General features: G+C 35.1%; 1 protein-coding gene across 4 annotated transcripts in view; it reads left to right on the top strand.

Moving 5' to 3' along the window:
* The first annotated feature begins 333 nt into the window (after window positions 1–333).
* Window positions 334–20,678, top strand: part of golga4 (golgin A4) — a 51,555-nt gene continuing 31,210 nt past the window's right edge. For 2 of the 4 annotated variants that reach the window (XM_051916657.1, XM_051916658.1), the window contains exons 1-7: window positions 334–550; window positions 2,535–2,609; window positions 5,556–5,657; window positions 11,092–11,164; window positions 12,892–13,211; window positions 20,405–20,452; window positions 20,606–20,662. In XM_051916657.1, the coding sequence (XP_051772617.1) occupies window positions 482–550; window positions 2,535–2,609; window positions 5,556–5,657; window positions 11,092–11,164; window positions 12,892–13,211; window positions 20,405–20,452; window positions 20,606–20,662 (744 nt within the window). In that variant the 5' untranslated portion in view covers window positions 334–481. Of the gene's footprint in view, window positions 551–2,534; window positions 2,610–5,555; window positions 5,658–11,091; window positions 11,165–12,887; window positions 13,212–20,404; window positions 20,453–20,605; window positions 20,663–20,678 lie in introns of all 4 variants that reach the window. The other 2 variants (XM_051916659.1, XM_051916660.1) reach the window with 2 other exon arrangements.

A 20,678-nucleotide genomic window follows, 5' to 3' on the forward strand; every position in this document is an offset into this window, starting at 1 on the left:
TGATACACTAAGTTTAACCATGGTCTTTGTAATAAAACTGTGGTTATACAAACGGTAATCAATCCGCCAAACAACAAAAAAACAAAAACATGGTTACTACACTTTTACTACAATAAATGTTTAATTTTCATACTAAAATACGTTTTTAGTACCACAATACTACCATGGTATTCTTGAAAATACCCTGCAGTACCACATAAATACACTTGTACTTGAATTTTAGCAGCATTTCATATATCAAAGTATATATATATATATTTTTTTTTAAAGTGTCTCACTGTCTGAGTTTATGTTCTTCTAGTGACATTGAAATATGCGAGTTCAATAACTCTTTTGAGCCTCTCGTGCACCCGTAGCTGTTCACTTTTCCTCCACGTCAGCTGCATCTGCGCACTGCTCTCTTCCACACATACATCAAGTTTCTTACACTGGTAATCGGACAGTAAAACCTTTCCTGACGTGACAATTATCGCATGGAGCGATGTTTAAGAAACTGAAGCAGAAGGTGATAGAGGAGCAGTCGCCTCAGCGGAGCAGCGCGCAGGCGCAGGTCAGTGCACTTTGCTCATGTAGCATGTATGCTAACAAAACAAAACACAACATCAAGTATATACTACAAGGATGCCTGCTAACACACTTATTACCGTGTATTATAGATTTAAATCACAGTATAAGCTCTTTAAATAACTAATAAACTAGCGGATTGGTTATACACTGACAAAACAGTACCAAAATTACAGTTGAAGCATCAGATTGTTGTAATATGGTACTGAATGGTTCCCAAGCATCATGGTATAAACATGGTATTCCAAGGTATTTCAAATAATACTATGGTACTTCTAAGAATACCATGGTACTACTGTGGTACATGTCCAAAAATCATGGTAATACCTGGTACTTTTTTGGTATGTTGTTGAAAATAGGTGTCAGGATGTTCCCTGTACCATGGTACTGCCAGTACTTTTTGTGTATTTACCATGGTATTAAGATAAGTCATGTAGTTAATATAATGACATTTAAGAGATTTCAGAGCACATCTGAAGGTTTATCATCAGAGCAGACGTTTCTGGATTTTGGGTGTTGGTCTGTCAACTACTTAATGAACCACAAACCAACCAGACCTGTTAACCAGACACAAGTTTCCCTAAACAGACGTGTTATTGAAAGGTTAAACATTGTCTTCAGTTTGGTTTAATTATTAAGCAAATGTATTATAGATAAAATATATGTAATGTAAATATATGTTATAAATAAATAAAAATGATATAATAATAAAAAGATATGTCTGTGTCATATTTTACCCTATTTATATCAATTTATATATATTTATGTCATGTTTCATAATGAAATTGAAACCTATATTACACTGTTTATTTGTATTTGCAGGATTTTTCTAACAATTAATCACATTTAAACCTAAATATAAAACCAGCCTGTTGTAATTTGAAAAATGTAATTCTTATTAATCTGCTGTTGTGAAACTATAAAAGTTATATTGTGAAGTGCACAATCATGGTAGTATTTGTTAACTTGAACAGAAAACGCAATAATAATAATTATATATTGTAACTGACTATAAGTATATTTTATTATTTTTATTTAATGACTATGCATAATACTATGATATATGTACATACAAAAAAAGTACTACTTATGAAAGTTAACCATGGTTTTACTACAAAAACAAACAAACAAAAAAAAACAAAAACATGGTTATTATACTTAAACCATAGTAACCACAAATTAACCATGGTTATGATACACTAAGTTTAACCATGGTATTTGTAATAAAACTGTGGTTATACAAATGGTAATCAATCTGCCAAAAAAACATGGTTACTACACTTTTACTATAATAAAACCATGGTTAATTTTCATACTAAAATGTGTTTTTAGTACCACAGTACTACCATGGTATGGTTACACTTGAACAGAAAATGCAAATTTCCAGGGCAGGAGGATTTTCTTCTGTACAATAATGAATATTTGAGGGGGAAATGTCTCGATGTCCCTTAAAATAAAAATTTTTTGGACATTTTCTTCATGCAGAACTTAATTTTGTGTTTTTGCTATTTAAATATGACATTTCTTTTGTGTTTGGCCTCTAGTTGAAATCAGCACAGTAAAACAAGGTTAAATTCGGCATGAAACGGAAGCTGTGATAGTCTTTTCTTCCCTATTGTGACACATATCTGAGTGAAACTGCTTTGCAAACAAGAACAAATGTAGGGCAGGGCTTGATTGGATGGTTGTGGTTTGCTATTGGTGGATCTCATGTGAGTGACAGGTTGCCCCGCCCTCATCATCAGAGAAAGATGCTGCAAGAGGGAGGGAAAGTTATTTTGATTCAAGATTACAAGGCACATGAATTTAACAAAAATTATGATTCTAATCATTTATAATAAATAATGTGATATTTCACTGTCAATTTCGATCTCATGGTGACTTTAAAGACGGTCTCCAGCAGTAGTTTCCTCTGACTGTAATGTGATTATTGTGTCTTGATGTATAAAACACATGTCTGTGTCCGGCAGGTGAGTTCAGGAGAGAGGCGTGCTCAACCCCCTTTCCTGCATCAGGATGCCTCGGCCTCCCCCAACGACAGAGAGGTACGCAGACAAACGAAAACGGGCCTTCTTCTCATTGGTCTTGAGTGCATGTAAATGAGCAGCAGCTGCTTCCATGTGCCAGATATGCCCTTTAACTCTTCTGCATAGAATATCTGAACCGTTATGAATAAGAATACACAATAACACGTGCTTTTCACAAGATTGCAGACACAATACATTTAATAAATGCCTTTGGGTCAGGTCAGATCTGCTAATTGTTTTACTTCCATTGAGTTTTGGTGTTTGTCAGAGGTGTGGGATGTACAACGTGTCCTATATTAGAATTCAAGTATTTACTTGGTTTGAAATTTTAATATTAAGTGTCACGTAAGTGTCTAAATAAAGATTTAATAGTCTGTGAATTAAAATGCTGGTTAAGTTAAATGATCTACCTCTTGTTTTATAGAGATATAAAATCAGTTTAATAATCTCCAGCTGTTTGGTAACACATGACATGCTATTATTGTACTAATGCAGGCTAATAATAGTTCAGTTTTGTCATTTCTGGACCGTAACATTAGACCCCCTTTGAAGCATGAATCTTTATACTTGATAAATAAATGACTTATGAATACACCTTATGAAATAGTAATGGACTTTCAGACACTCTTCTTGGTTTATCTTTGAGAATTTCATCAAAGTAGCCTGAATTGAGTTACTATTTTTTTGTTTTATTGATGTTTTTGTCCTCTTTTATGAATCACAGCTCAAATAGAATGAAGTATATCACCATTGCGGGTGAACCGTTTCACTGACCCGTGAGCCGAGGTTTTGATTGCACTTTTGTCTCTCACATTTTCTGTTTGTATTTCTTTTTGAAATTTCCACCAGATCTCAGAATGAATTCCACATCATTTCAGCATTTCCAGGGCTCAACAATAAGGATTTTTTTTTTTTTTTTGGTTTATTTTTTTACTAGCATTGCCAACATTTTCATTGGCCCTGCCACAATTAATATATACAAAAACCTAAATTGATGTTTGTCAGAATTTTTATATTTTCTGTATATTTAAAGGGTTAGTTCACCTAAAAATGAAACTTCTGTCATTAATTACTCACCCTCATGTTGTTACACACCCGTAAGACCTTCATTCATCTTCAGAACACAAATTAAGATATTTTTGATGAAATCCGATGGCTCAGCGAGGCCTGCACTGACAGAAAAATAATTTACACTTTCAATGCCCAGAAAGCAACTGAAGTCATATGTAAAACAGTCATGTGACTACAGTGGTTCAACCTTAATGTTATGAAGCGGCGAGAATACTTTTTGTGTGCGGCAAAAAAACAAAATAACGACTTTAACAATATCTAGTGATGGACGATTTCAAAACACTGCTTCATGAAGCTTTATGAATCTTTTGTTTTGAATCAGTGGTTCGGAATGTTTATCAAACTGCCAAAGTCACATGATTTCAGTAAACGAGGCTTCATTATGTCATAAGTGTTTCGAAATTTCAATGGTTCACCACTGGGGGGTGTGACTTCGGCAGTTTGATGAACAAAGAGTGTGGAACGACACGAATGGTGAGTAATTAATGACTGAATTTTCATTTTTGGGTGAACTAACCCTTTAAAATTAAAAACTTTATATAATGAAATAAATATTATAATATATATATATATATATATATATATAGTATTTATGAATATATAATAGATATGGTAGTATTTATAAAGATTTATATGCATTTATAATATAGATTTTATACTATTATGCATTTTATTATATTCTATTTTTATTATATTACACTTTTATGTTATGATTTTATATGTTTTAATGAAAAATAAGTTTTAGAGGTTTGAGTCCAAGGCTATCACTAGTATGGAAGCTTGTTTCCACTATGAAATAAAAAAGGTAATTGCGTCTTTTTATGTCAGAATTTTGACTTAGTTAAAAAGTCAGAATTGCAAGTTACAAAGTCAGAGTTGTGAGATATAAACTCTCAATTCTGAGAAAAAGTCTTTATACGACGCAATTCTGACTTTATATCACGCAGTTCTGACTTTATATAACGCAATTCTGACTTTATAACACTCAATTCTGACTTTATATCACACAATTCTGACTTTATATCACACAATTCTGACTTTATAACTCGCAATTCTGACTTTATAACTCGCAATTCTGACTTTATATCACTCAATTCTGACTTTATATCACTCAATTCTGACTTTGTCACACAATTCTGACTTTATAACTCGCAATTCTGACTTTATATCTCGCAATTCTGACTTTATATCACTCAATTCTGACTTTATATCTCGCAATTCTGACTTTATAACACTCAATTCTGACTTTATATCTCGCAATTCTGACTTTATATCGCAATTCTGACTTTATATCGCAATTCTGACTTTATATCACTCAATTCTGACTTTATATCACTCAATTCTGACTTTATATCTCGCAATTCTGACTTTTTAAATTTTTTATTTAGTGGCAGAAACAAGCTTCCATACTAAAGTCAAAACTGCCTTGGTGACATATTTAATTCAGCAAAACTTTACACAAGCAATAGAAACACAAAAACTAGAAACATACATCATCAAAAACCGTAAGATAAAGTGACAACACAGCTTTGTCAACTCACTGACCCATCCTTATTTTTGAGCCCTAATTTCTTCTGTGCCATGATGGCTAGAATTACCTTTTTGATGTCTCTACTAATGACATATCATGCTTTAATGCCAATCATGGAACTAGAGACAAAATGTCAGTCACATCTTAGAGACAAAATCAGCTTTGGTAGTGACATCAAACAGTGTAAGTCTGCTGCCTCAGTGTGGATCCGCTGTCTCAATTCTCTTTCTGTTTCCACAGATGTCATTCTCTCATCCTCTGACTCTTTTTCTGTCGTTTCACTCATTGTGTTGTTTTCTCATTGCTCTTCACTCCTCGGTCCCGTCATTAATGCGTTGACTCGTATGGGGGGGGTCGTTCAGCTGCTGGCTGGGATGATAGCAGAACCTGCTTTTCTCTCTGAGTATACTATCTTTGCTCTGGACCACTCGAAACGACCCAAAGCGGCCCAGGTGCCCAGTGCGGTGAGTCTGTCCTCACACATCGCCTCCTCTTCCTCACCCCTCGAGAAATACAACAAACCCTCCTCCGTTCCTCTGCGATGCCTTTGGAGGTTATGGGCTAGAGGAGGCCGAGTAACACCTGCTTGCAGCTTTAACCGTTTCACTAGCCGCTCTGCATAACTCAAAGGCATCTCGCTCCTAACCCCTGCATCTAATATCTTGCGTTCCTCGTTAGGCCTGATTTGTGGGATGGCAGTTGCTTTTCTCCATTTTTTTTTTTTTTTTTTTTTCTTTTTTGTACCTCAGAATGGTTCCTCTAATTTGGCGTCTCCAGGAATGAATGTTATTCCCGTAGTGTTAGAAATTGGCCATGGATTCCCTGTCCCTTTCCCCAAGTAGTATCCTCATAGATTCCCCTCGGTTATACAATGTTGAATGTTCCCTTGCTGTTCCCTGAGAGTCCTTGTGATTTCCTTGCGAAATTAATTAGGCAAAAACTTCCGATTCTTTGTTTAAAGGTTTTGTGCCTCTAAACTTGGAATACTGAAGGTCCTTCCGCATGACTTGCGTCAATGTTTCCCAGTGCACACTTTAGTTATTTTACACTTATTTACATTGTTTTTTGATTTTAAAACTGACACAAGGGGGATCTAATGGTTATGTTACTTGGTTAAGTAATATAATATAAAATGTTTTTTTCCTAATCTTAATTACTTACGTTTTACAGTAAGGCCTCTTTACTTGGTAACAGCTTGCTCTTTTTCCAGTACAGTTAAGCCCAAAGTATACTTCACTTTTTAAGCTTACGCGAGGGTCAGTGTACAGTGCGCAAGACGCGAATTTCGCCATCAGAAGAGTATGCACGTACTGTACACGCACAAGCGCATTTAATTTTTTTGCAATAATTAGTTTATCCACAAGGTGGCAACCGTGCCCTGGGGGCCTCGATTCACAAGGTAGTCGGAGAAATTCCCCCCCCCAGGAATTGGGTCTCCTTTAGGACCCAGAGGGATCCCTTTGGTTCAACGGACTTTTAATAGGTAGTATTTTTTTGTACAGGTTGCACATGCGCATTTAAAGGTGCAATATGTAAGATTTTTGCAGTAAAATATCCAAAAACCACTAGGCCAGTGTTATATATTTTGTTCACTTGAGTACTTACAATATCCCAAATGTTTACAACTATTTGTAAATCGTGAGAAAATTGCAATTTTAACCAAGGCTCCGGGACGTGTGAGGAGTCGCCTGTCAATTGCGTCATACCCGCGTTACCCTCGGTTTCCGCTTTTATTTTGTAGAAACCATGGAAACACCAAAGACGCTTTAATATATTACGTTTTAATAGACAAGGGAACAACTGTTTTGATATATCTATAGACAGAAAACTAATTGTTGTTATATAACTCAACACGTTTAGTCTTATTGTTTAAATCAAATTTTCTTGATTTTTTGCGAGTACCATGCTTTACCATGCCTCAGAGAAAAACACTATTTTGTGAAGCAGCTAACATAGCATCAAACAATACATTTTAAAATTAATTGCATGCCGTTTATCAACACAATCCATCCAGCATTTAATATGATATTCTAAAATCGATCTGTCTTAATGCAGTGTGTAACAGTGTCTCACAGCAGCCACTGAGCGAACGCACAGAGTAACATTATAACATTTTCAACACACTCAAATGTATCTAATATGATAAACAGAGCTGCGTTACCTCATAATCATGACTGGAAAAGCGGAAGTGGCGCCAGCGCCGGCGACTGTGGCATAATAAAAGTCCCGCTGCTCGCGGCGTGTGTTGCGCAGTCGCCCCAGCAGCCTCGTTCAGCTCCCACAACACTCGGTCCTGCTCTGCTTCATACTACAGTAACGTTAATAATCGCATCCATGAACATGATTTCTGCCCGAGTCCTATCCCTATTCTTTTGCACCGTCCGTTGAGGTGAAGACCACATGTCCCAAGATTCCACGCTCAAACTTGGCTTCATCAAGCTACACCTTTGTTTTGAATAGGCCTCTAGCGACCTCTAGTGGACAGAAATCATACATACTGCACCTTTAATTGTTTTGCAATAATTAATTTATCCACAAGGTGGCAAACCGTTCTTACTGTTTTTTTTTTTTTAGTTCGCTTTCGTACTAGCATAGCATACATTTACCCGATTAGCCTGCTAGCTTAGCTTATATTATATTCGGTATGTTTTTTGCTTCCAATATAGTTCCCAATTACATGTTTCAAAATAATGATGTTTGTGTGTACTTAGCATGACAATTAAAATGTATTATAGTATTATTATATATTCTACCACAGTACTATTATTGTGTAAAAATTAATATTAAATTACTTTTACAGAGCATTGTATGTGTTAACAATCCTTAACCTTATAAAAATACATTTTTAGGCATGGTTGTGTTTCCAGTTTGTTTTATTATGCAATACATAGGCATTCATTTTACATTTCAAGCATGTTGTTGTTTGTGCACTTAATGTAATAAACATCATACAATAGTTAAATAGGTTATAATCAGTCAAGACATTGCAATGACAACTTTTGATCAGGCATTACCGCTTGCGTCCTAAAGGAGACCCGTTTCCTGCGGGGGTCTCGATTTCTCATGACACCGGAGCTCATGCAAGATACAGCGACATTGGCTACATAGACAAGAGATTGTGCGAAGAGGTTCGAAAGTACCCTCATTTGTACAACTTTAGCATGAAAGAATACAAAGATGTTTACGTGGGTTGTAACTCGTGACGAGAGATTCGAACGCCTGTGTATGCCCACGAGTCAAATGAAGTGTACTTTGCAAGGCTGTGCGTTCGACTGTGAAAAGACGAAGTATACCCAGGGCTTTATAGTGTTTGTAGAGAAGGTAGAGGCTCAGCTCTGACAGAAGGATTTGCTCATTATCTCTAGATACAGATAATCCCTTCACATGCACCTGAGCACATTACACACACGTCAGCTGACATACAGCACCACCAATCAGATCAATGTGCTCTGCTCATGTGATCTGGTGTATTATTGGCCACATTATCTTGTCCATTAGGTTGACATGGACAAAAGTATTATGCAATTCTGTCTTTTTGAAATTGAAATTTACAAGGACATTCTGATGTGTAAAGTGGACTTAATTTTGTTTTTTTAGCATAATGGGATTAGGTTGGAATGTATATGAATGTTTAAGGGTATATTTTTATTAAATAAACATACTTATATACATCTCGATTGACCCTAATCTGATTAAGCAGAGACTCTCATTTAACTGCTGTGTGGTGTTTGTTAGAAAGCTTTGCATTACCTTTTCCCTTCAGCATTGCAACAAACTGTGTTTTTTATATGATTAGAGAAAAAATGCTGTAATAAAGGTTAAAATGCCCTGCAAATTAATTCTAGGGACATATTGTGTTAATTTCTGATGCTGCTATTTGCAGTATTGTTCATTAATTTGGCCTTGAATTGATACTGTACAGCAATATTATAGACAGGTGCAATGATAACAGCATAAATATACTGCTGGTGTTGTGTTTATAATGTGACATTACATAGTCAAAATCTCCCTGGCCTTCATTGGCATATGCAAATGTGTTTAGGTCCTCACTCAGTAAACTGGAAGTGTGTATTGCTAAACTGGCTTGTGTAAAATGTTCTGAAGGATACTTGTGGTTTGAGTGTCCTTGGTTATCAAAATGAAAAATGTCTGATAATGCTGTGCTTTATTACTTTTGGCCTGAAGTGTGTAGGGATTGTCTTCTGCACAGCAGACAGAAAGTGAGCTTCAGTTGTTGATTTTAAATATGACTAGCTTTGACCTTTGACCTGCAGCAAAATTCCATTTCCAGCATTTAAACCCATCTTTTTGAGGTCACCGAGGTCTGGACTTTGGTAAATTTTTCATATTTTTATGATTTATGCATCATTTTTAAATTTTAAATTTTTATTTTTTTCTAATTTTATGAAATCTTACTATATTTTATGTCAGACTATATGATATGCATCTTAGCTGAAACAGGGACAACACTGGATGTTAAACAGCACAAAGTTCTCATTTACGCGCAAAAATTAAACTTTAATGTTGCCAATGTTATGCCTGAAAAAAGAAATAGTTATACAGTGTGCATGCAGCTTTAGATTGTTATTTTTATTTTTCATATTAAAAGCATTCAATTCTATGGAAGCTTGTTTCCGCCACTGAATAAAAAAATAAAAAAATGTAGTTGCGACTTTTTATCTCGCAATTCTGACTTTTTTTCTTGCAATTGTGAGTTTGCATCTCACATGTCTGACTTTTTTTTTCTCAGAATTGCACGATATAGAGTCAGAATTTCGTGATATAAAGTCAAAATTGCGTCATAAAGTCAAAATTGCATGTTATAAAGTCAGATTTGCAAGTTATAAAGTCAGAATTGCGAGATATAAAGTCAGAATTGCATGATATAGTCAGAATTGCGAGATATAAAGCCAGATGTGCACAATATAAAGTCAGAATTTTGTGATAGAAAGTCTGAATTGCGTGATGTAGTCAGAATTGTGTGATATAAAGCCAGAATTGCATGATAGTCAGAATTGCGCGATATAAAGTCAGATTTGCATTATATATAGTCAGAATTGCACGATATAAAGTCAGAATTTTGTGATATAAAGTCAGAATTGCACGATATAAAGTCAGAATTGCATGATATAGTCAGAATTGCGAGATATAAAGCCAGATTTGCACGATATAAAGTCAGAATTTTGTGATAGAAGGTCTGAATTGCGCGATATAAAGTCAGAATTGCATGATAGTCAGAACTGTGCGATATAAAGTCAGATTTGCATTATATAAAGTCAGAATTGTGTGATATAAATCAGAATTGCGCAATACAAAGTCACAGTTCTGAGAAAAAAAGTCAGAATTGTGAGATAATAAGTCGCAATTACCTCTTTTATCTAATTATTTAGTGGCGGAAACATGCATCCATTCAATTGTGAAGTACAACAGAACTAGATTCGTGTTCTGATACATTCTCATGTCCATGAACATAAACAGAGTAAAATTACCCATGACTTCTTTCATCTACCTCAGGGAGAACGCTGTGGCCGTCTAACTCCTGCAGAACTCCACAATGCCAAACGCACACGCTCTCAGTAACCAGCTCCTCTAGTGGGTTTGGACTGTTTGCCCTTGACAAAGCTGCTAGTGTAGTGCTGCTGTGTTTAACTCCTTGTTTGTTTAACGCAGTAGTTATGCTGTCTACGTTTGTATTTAACCCCTGTGTTCCTCTCCGAGTTGCATGAGGTTAGGGTGGGTGTAACCAGAAGCCCCTGCATTTCTCGTAGCAAAAACTAATATTGCTCCCAGAGTAATCGGGGTGCAGCACGATGGCTGGAGGAATACTAACCAACCGGGCCTAAAGTTGACCACTGAGACACTCTTTCACTAATGTTTGTTGGTTCTGTTCTGATGCAGAGCATTGCTAAAGCAGCCGGCAGCTCTCCGAGAGGCAGTGTGAATGGGGATGGAATCGCTTCTCCTCAGGCAAGTGACAGTATAGTTAATGTGCTTTAATGTGTAATGTTCAAGAACTGATTTGAACTGATTTGTGTTTGTTGCAGAATTTTCTGAAACAAGTTTGATGGCAGAGTCATTATTTATGAAAGAAATGATTACTTTTATTCAGCAAAGATGCATTAAATTCATCAAAAGGGACAGTAGACTTTTATAATTAGGGATGCACGATACATCGGCCGCCATATCGGTATCGGCTGATATGTTAATTTTAACGGTATCATTATGGACCCAATAAGAATATATTAAAGCTTATAAATAATGGATTATTTTCTCCAGGTGAGACACTGTTCACCATTATGGTTTTGAAATTAGAAATAAAAATTATTGGCCAATATATCGGTTATCAGCTTTCAAATATAAAGAATTATCGTTTATCAGTATTGGACATGGCTATTAATGGTGAGACTTTTGTTTTAGTAATCAAGCTCTCAAAACTTATATAAAAAATTTTGGATTTAGATTTATTGGCGAATATATCGGTTATCGGCTTTCAAATATAAAGAATTATCGGTTATCGGTATCGGAGATGGCTTTTAATGGTGAGACTTTTGTTATAGTAATCAGGTTGTCAATTTATATAAAAATTTTGGATTTAGATTTATTGGCCAATATATCGGTTATCAGCTTTCAAATACAAAGAATTATCAGTTATCGGTAATAGAGATGGCTTTTATTGGTGAGACTTTTGTTTTAATAATCAGGCTCTCAAAATTTATATAAAAATTTTGGATTTAGATTTATTGGCCAATATATCAGTTATCGGGTTTCAAATATGAAGAATTATCGGTTATTGGTATCGGACATGGATTTTAATGGTGAGACTTTTATTTTAGTATTCAGGCTCTCAATGTATTTAAAAATTTTGGATTTAGATTTACTGGCCAATATATCGGTTATCGGCTTTCAAATATAAAGAAATATCGGTTATGGGTATCGGCCAAAATGTTCATATTGGTGCATCCCTATTTATAATGTTACAAAAGATTTATATTCCAAGTAAATGCTGGTTTTCTTAACGTTTTCATTAATCAAAGAATACTGAAATAAAAGTATCATGGTTTCCACAAAAATATGAAGCAGCATAACTGTGGTCAACATTGATATTACTAAGAAATGTTTCTTGAGCAGCAAATCAGCATATTAGAATGATTTTTTGAAGGATCACGTGACACTGAAGACTGGAGTAATGATGCTGAAAATTCAGCTTTGATCACAAGAATACATTTCATTTTACTATATATTCACATAGAAAACAACTATTGTAAATAGTATTTAAAATAGTTGTTTAATACACAATATTTCACAATATTACTGTTTTACTGTATTTTTAATCAAATAACTTCAGCCTTGGTGAGCATAAATTCTCAAACTTTTGAATGGTCGTACACATACAGTACTGTGTGAAAGTCACTAAAGCAAAATGTATAGGTCTTAAAACAAATATTTTTTGTAAAGCATGACTTTTGCACATTACTGTATGTGTCACGGACATTGCATCTCCCTTTTTCAGCACTCCCGTTTTGGTGGAGTACCATTGTTGTATAATTGTCATTGGATTTCAGTTGGAGTAAAACATTTTCATGTTTAGGTATTGCATTGTCATTTCTGAGTAATAGATCTGATTAAAGTTTCAATCTTTGTTCTTAAATAGGGTTTGAAATGCTTGTATATTTAAAGTATTCATTGTCCTCCAGAAAGAGGAGCCTCAGTCTCTGGCCCAGAAGCTGCAGCAGAAGGTGTCTTCCGTGGAGTCTTTGCTCCGGGGTTCGGGTCGTGGTGAAGGGCTCTTCCGCTCCGGCTCACGGGACAGTCTGGTTAGAAGCTCCTCCAGAGAATCCCTCACTCTCATCGGAGAGAATGACGCCCAGTCGTCCCTGGCGTACGACCCTCCATCAGACATCGAGAGCGAAGCGGAAGACTCGCCCGGCAGCGTCGAGAGTCTGTCGAAAGAACAGCTCTTAAACCGGCTGCACAGGGTGGAGAGAAGCCTCGGCAATTACAGAGGGAAATACTCAGAGGTGAGCGGCCTTGGTGTAAACATTTCGGGTGATCCAATCGCTCGTCGTGAGACTGTTTGATGATCTGTGATCAGATCCAATTATGACTGATTGGCTGATTTATTGGCCTGGTATCAACCCACATCCAAATCTGAGGCTTTCCCATTCCTGATGCATTGGGTTAAATGCAAATTAAAGCACAAACCAGCATGTTGAGTATAAAAGGTTTCATGTTTCAAGGAAAGCTCTGTGGCTCATTTGTAATCCCTGCATTTCCTCTGCTGTAGCATGTGTCCTGAGATAATAGCGAAGTAATAGATCAATAAACTTTGCGGCATGAACATGTGTTGCATATGGTTAAGCTCTCATTAAGGGATTATTTGAACAAGTCTGTTTTGTTCAAGAAGAGCTCAGCCCTCTAGTGCAGACTATGCATACTAAACACGATCAGTGCTGCCTCCGTTGAACAGATATCTGAGATAATGCACTGCGCTGACAGTGTGTGGATTATTAACTGTTTACACTGGTATTTATTTACACTGATCCAGTCACTCAGGTATGGAAGCTGGTTTCCGCCATGAAATAAAAAGGTAATTGCGAGTTTATCTCACAATTCTGACTTTTTTTCTCAGAATTGCAAGATATAAACTCACAATTCTGAGTTACAAAATCAAAATTGTGTGATATAAAGTCAGAATTGCGAGTTGTAAAGTCAGAATTGCGAGTTGTAAAGTCAGAATTGTGTGATATAAAGACAGAATTGCGTGATATAAAATCAGAATTGTGAGTTGTAAAGTCAGAATTATGTGATATAAAGTCAGAATTGCACGATATAAAGTCAGAATTGCGTGATATAGTCAGAATTGCGAGTTATAAAGTCAGAATTGCGAGTTGTAAAGTCAGAATTGCGAGTTGTAAAGTCAGAATTCCGAGTTGTAAAGTCAGAATTGCGTGATAGAAAGACAGAATTGCGAGTTATAAAGTCAGAATTGCGAGTTGTAAAGTCAGAATTGCGTGATATAAAGACAGAATTGCGAGTTATAAAGTCAGAATTGCGAGTTGTAAAGTCAGAATTGCGTGATATAAAGACAGAATTGCGAGTTATAAAGTCAGAATTGCGTGATATAAAGTCAGAATTGCGTGATATAAAGTCAGAATTGCGTGATATAAAGTCAGAATTGTGAGTTGTAAAGTCAGAATTGCGTGATATAAAGTCAGAATTGCACGTTAAGTCAGAATTCCGAGTTGTAAAGTCAGAATTCCGAGTTGTAAAGTCAGAATTCCGAGTTGTAAAGTCAGAATTGCGAGTTATAAAGTCAGAATTGTGAGTTGTAAAGTCAGAATTGCGTGATATAAAGTCAGAATTGTGAGTTGTAAAGTCAGAATTATGTGATATAAAGTCAGATTTGCACAATATAAAGTCAGAATTGTGCGATATAAAGTCAGAATTGTGTGATATAGTCAGAATTGCGAGTTATAAAGTCAGAATTCCGAGTTATAAAGTCAGAATTGCACGTTAAGTCAGAATTGCGTGATATAAAGTCAGAATTGCGTGATATAAAGTCAGAATTGCGTGATATAAAGTCAGAATTCTGAGATATAAAGTCAGAATTGCGAGTTATAAAGTCAGAATTGCGAGTTATAAAGTCAGAATTGTGAGATATAAAGTCAGAATTATGTGATATAAAGTCAGATTTGCACAATATAAAGTCAGAATTGCACGTTAAGTCAGAATTGTGCGATATAAAGTCAGAATTGCGTGATATAAAGACAGAATTGCGAGTTGTAAAGTCAGAATTATGTGATATAAAGACAGAATTGCGAGTTATAAAGTCAGAATTGCGAGTTGTAAAGTCAGAATTGCGTGATATAAAGACAGAATTGCGAGTTATAAAGTCAGAATTGCGAGTTGTAAAGTCAGAATTGCGTGATATAAAGACAGAATTGCGAGTTATAAAGTCAGAATTGCGAGTTGTAAAGTCAGAATTGCGTGATATAAAGACAGAATTGCGAGTTATAAAGTCAGAATTGCGAGTTGTAAAGTCAGAATTGCGTGATAGAAAGACAGAATTGCGAGTTATAAAGTCAGAATTGCGAGTTGTAAAGTCAGAATTGCGTGATATAAAGACAGAATTGCGAGTTATAAAGTCAGAATTGCGAGTTGTAAAGTCAGAATTGCGTGATAGAAAGTCAGAATTGCGAGTTATAAAGTCAGAATTGCGAGTTATAAAGTCAGAATTATGTGATATAAAGTCAGATTTGCACAATATAAAGTCAGAATTGTGAGTTGTAAAGTCAGAATTGCGTGATATAAAGTCAGAATTGCACGTTAAGTCAGAATTCCGAGTTGTAAAGTCAGAATTCCGAGTTGTAAAGTCAGAATTGCGAGTTATAAAGTCAGAATTGTGAGTTGTAAAGTCAGAATTGCGTGATATAAAGTCAGAATTGCGAGTTATAAAGTCAGAATTGTGAGTTGTAAAGTCAGAATTATGTGATATAAAGTCAGATTTGCACAATATAAAGTCAGAATTGTGTGATATAGTCAGAATTGCGAGTTATAAAGTCAGAATTCCGAGTTATAAAGTCAGAATTGTGAGATATAAAGTCAGAATTGCGTGATATAAAGTCAGAATTGCACGTTAAGTCAGAATTGCGTGATATAAAGTCAGAATTGCGAGTTATAAAGTCAGAATTGTGAGATATAAAGTCAGAATTGTGAGATATAAAGTCAGAATTGCGAGTTATAAAGTCAGAATTATGTGATATAAAGTCAGATTTGCACAATATAAAGTCAGAATTGCACGTTAAGTCAGAATTGTGCGATATAAAGTCAGAATTGCGTGATATAGTCAGAATTGCGAGTTATAAAGTCAGAATTGCACATTAAGTCAGAATTCCGAGTTGTAAAGTCAGAATTCCGAGTTGTAAAGTCAGAATTCCGAGTTGTAAAGACAAAATTCCGAGTTGTAAAGTCAGAATTGCGTGATATAAAGTCAGAATTGTGAGATATAAAGTCAGAATTGCGAGTTATAAAGTCAGAATTGTGAGTTATAAAGTCAGAATTGCGTGATATAAAGTCAGAATTGCGAGTTATAAAGTCAGAATTGCGTGATATAAAGTCAGAATTGCGAGTTGTAAAGTCAGAATTGCGTGATATAAAGTCAGAATTGTGAGTTGTAAAGTCAGAATTATGTGATATAAAGTCAGATTTGCACGATATAAAGTCAGAATTGTGTGATATAGTCAGAATTGCGAGTTATAAAGTCAGAATTCTGAGTTATAAAGTCAGAATTGCACGTTAAGTCAGAATTGCGTGATATAAAGTCAGAATTGCGTGATATAAAGTCAGAATTGTGAGATATAAAGTCAGAATTGCTAGTTATAAAGTCAGAATTGCTAGTTATAAAGTCAGAATTGCGAGTTATAAAGTCAGAATTGCGTGATATAAAGTCAGAATTGCGAGTTATAAAGTCAGAATTGCGAGTTATAAAGTCAGAATTATGTGATATAAAGTCAGATTTGCACAATATAAAGTCAGAATTGCACGTTAAGTCAGAATTGTGCGATATAAAGTCAGAATTGCGTGATATAAAGACAGAATTGCGAGTTGTAAAGTCAGAATTATGTGATATAAAGACAGAATTGCGAGTTATAAAGTCAGAATTGCGAGTTGTAAAGTCAGAATTGCGTGATATAAAGACAGAATTGCGAGTTATAAAGTCAGAATTGCGAGTTGTAAAGTCAGAATTGCGTGATATAAAGACAGAATTGCGAGTTATAAAGTCAGAATTGCGAGTTGTAAAGTCAGAATTGCGTGATATAAAGACAGAATTGCGAGTTATAAAGTCAGAATTGCGAGTTGTAAAGTCAGAATTGCGTGATAGAAAGACAGAATTGCGAGTTATAAAGTCAGAATTGCGAGTTGTAAAGTCAGAATTGCGTGATATAAAGACAGAATTGCGAGTTATAAAGTCAGAATTGCGAGTTGTAAAGTCAGAATTGCGTGATAGAAAGTCAGAATTGCGAGTTATAAAGTCAGAATTGCGAGTTATAAAGTCAGAATTATGTGATATAAAGTCAGATTTGCACAATATAAAGTCAGAATTGTGAGTTGTAAAGTCAGAATTGCGTGATATAAAGTCAGAATTGCACGTTAAGTCAGAATTCCGAGTTGTAAAGTCAGAATTCCGAGTTGTAAAGTCAGAATTGCGAGTTATAAAGTCAGAATTGTGAGTTGTAAAGTCAGAATTGCGTGATATAAAGTCAGAATTGCGAGTTATAAAGTCAGAATTGTGAGTTGTAAAGTCAGAATTATGTGATATAAAGTCAGATTTGCACAATATAAAGTCAGAATTGTGTGATATAGTCAGAATTGCGAGTTATAAAGTCAGAATTCCGAGTTATAAAGTCAGAATTGTGAGATATAAAGTCAGAATTGCGTGATATAAAGTCAGAATTGCACGTTAAGTCAGAATTGCGTGATATAAAGTCAGAATTGCGAGTTATAAAGTCAGAATTGTGAGATATAAAGTCAGAATTGTGAGATATAAAGTCAGAATTGCGAGTTATAAAGTCAGAATTATGTGATATAAAGTCAGATTTGCACAATATAAAGTCAGAATTGCACGTTAAGTCAGAATTGTGCGATATAAAGTCAGAATTGCGTGATATAGTCAGAATTGCGAGTTATAAAGTCAGAATTGCACATTAAGTCAGAATTCCGAGTTGTAAAGTCAGAATTCCGAGTTGTAAAGTCAGAATTCCGAGTTGTAAAGACAAAATTCCGAGTTGTAAAGTCAGAATTGCGTGATATAAAGTCAGAATTGTGAGATATAAAGTCAGAATTGCGAGTTATAAAGTCAGAATTGTGAGTTATAAAGTCAGAATTGCGTGATATAAAGTCAGAATTGCGAGTTATAAAGTCAGAATTGCGTGATATAAAGTCAGAATTGCGAGTTGTAAAGTCAGAATTGCGTGATATAAAGTCAGAATTGTGAGTTGTAAAGTCAGAATTATGTGATATAAAGTCAGATTTGCACGATATAAAGTCAGAATTGTGTGATATAGTCAGAATTGCGAGTTATAAAGTCAGAATTCTGAGTTATAAAGTCAGAATTGCACGTTAAGTCAGAATTGCGTGATATAAAGTCAGAATTGCGTGATATAAAGTCAGAATTGTGAGATATAAAGTCAGAATTGCTAGTTATAAAGTCAGAATTGCTAGTTATAAAGTCAGAATTGCGAGTTATAAAGTCAGAATTGCGTGATATAAAGTCAGAATTGCGAGTTATAAAGTCAGAATTGCGAGTTATAAAGTCAGAATTATGTGATATAAAGTCAGATTTGCACAATATAAAGTCAGAATTGCACGTTAAGTCAGAATTGTGCGATATAAAGTCAGAATTGCGTGATATAAAGACAGAATTGCACGTTAAGTCAGAATTGTGCGATATAAAGTCAGAATTGTGTGATATAGTCAGAATTGCGAGTTATAAAGTCAGAATTGCACGTTAAGTCAGAATTCCGAGTTGTAAAGTCAGAATTGCGAGTTGTAAAGTCAGAATTGCGAGTTATAAAGTCAGAATTGCGAGTTATAAAGTCAGAATTGCGTGATATAAAGTCAGAATTGTGAGATATAAAGTCAGAATTGCGAGATATAAAGTCAGAATTGCGAGTTGTAAAGTCAGAATTGCGAGTTGTAAAGTCAGAATTGCGAGTTATAAAGTCAGAATTGCGAGTTATAAAGTCAGAATTGCGTGATATAAAGTCAGAATTGTGAGATATAAAGTCAGAATTGCGAGATATAAAGTCAGAATTGCGAGTTATAAAGTCAGAATTGTGAGTTGTAAAGTCAGAATTGCGTGATATAAAGTCAGAATTGCGAGTTGTAAAGTCAGAATTGCGTGATATAAAGTCAGAATTGTGAGTTGTAAAGTCAGAATTATGTGATATAAAGTCAGATTTGCACGATATAAAGTCAGAATTGTGCGATATAAAGTCAGAATTGTGTGATATAGTCAGAATTGCGAGTTATAAAGTCAGAATTCTGAGTTATAAAGTCAGAATTGCGTGATATAAAGTCAGAATTGCGTGATATAAAGTCAGAATTGTGAGATATAAAGTCAGAATTGCTAGTTATAAAGTCAGAATTGCTAGTTATAAAGTCAGAATTGCGAGTTATAAAGTCAGAATTGCGTGATATAAAGTCAGAATCGCGAGTTATAAAGTCAGAATTGCGAGTTATAAAGTCAGAATTATGTGATATAAAGTCAGATTTGCACAATATAAAGTCAGAATTGCACGTTAAGTCAGAATTGTGCGATATAAAGTCAGAATTGCGTGATATAAAGACAGAATTGCACGTTAAGTCAGAATTGTGCGATATAAAGTCAGAATTGTGTGATATAGTCAGAATTGCGAGTTATAAAGTCAGAATTGCACGTTAAGTCAGAATTCCGAGTTGTAAAGTCAGAATTGCGAGTTATAAAGTCAGAATTGCGTGATATAAAGTCAGAATTGTGAGATATAAAGTCAGAATTGCGAGATATAAAGTCAGAATTGCGAGTTATAAAGTCAGAATTGTGAGATATAAAGTCAGAATTGCAAGATATAATCTCACAATTCCGAGTTATAAAATCAGAATTGTGAGTTAACTCGCACTTGCAAGAAAAAAAGTCAGAATTGTGAGATTTAAACTTGCAAAAAGTCAGAATTGTGAGATAAAAAGTCGCAGTTACCTTTTTTATTTTATTTAGTGGCGGGAACAAGCTTCCATACTCAACCCACCTTAGTAGTCAGGCAAGTTTTGATGCCATATTGCCTTTGCAGTGTAATTTTTAATTTGCCAAAAAAGGTTTTAAATAAGCTTTAAAAATAAGACAAATAAAAACAAATACAGTATACATGGCCATGTCCAATATCCTGTTGTACTTATTGGCCACAGCTGGACAGAGGAATTGTCCTCATGCTGTCGTCACAATACCTACAACTAGTCGAGACTGACCCAATGCATTGACTAGAGGCAGAACTAATCAGCTAGCCAAAAGCGTAAATTGGATCACTCTAGATGTATAATCTCTATTACTGAGTTGTTTCTGATCAGGATGTGATCCTACACAGAATTCCTGATTTTGGAATGGAACAGTTTGTTTTTCGTGAAATGAGCTGATCATTATTACTCGACTGATATATTCTTTCTCTTTTTCTTCTCTCAGTTGGTAACAGCCTACAGAACCGTACAGCGGGATAAAGAGAAAACTCAGGTAATTTCATATTCAGCCGATGCAGTAGAATAAATGACTGTAGTTTCCTTGCAGCTCGAGGGATGTTTTCCTAATGTTTTTCCTTTAATGAGTTGCTGTGAGGTTTGGCACTGATATTAGTCTGTCATTCATCTCTGTCTGTGTGTCTCTCAGGCCATCCTCAGCCAGAGTCAAGATAAAGCCCTGAGAAGAATAGGAGAGCTCAGGGAGGTTCGTCTCTCGCTGT

This window comes from Ctenopharyngodon idella, chromosome 13 (assembly GCF_019924925.1).
Source record: "Ctenopharyngodon idella isolate HZGC_01 chromosome 13, HZGC01, whole genome shotgun sequence".
Classification (NCBI taxonomy): domain Eukaryota; kingdom Metazoa; phylum Chordata; class Actinopteri; order Cypriniformes; family Xenocyprididae; genus Ctenopharyngodon; species Ctenopharyngodon idella.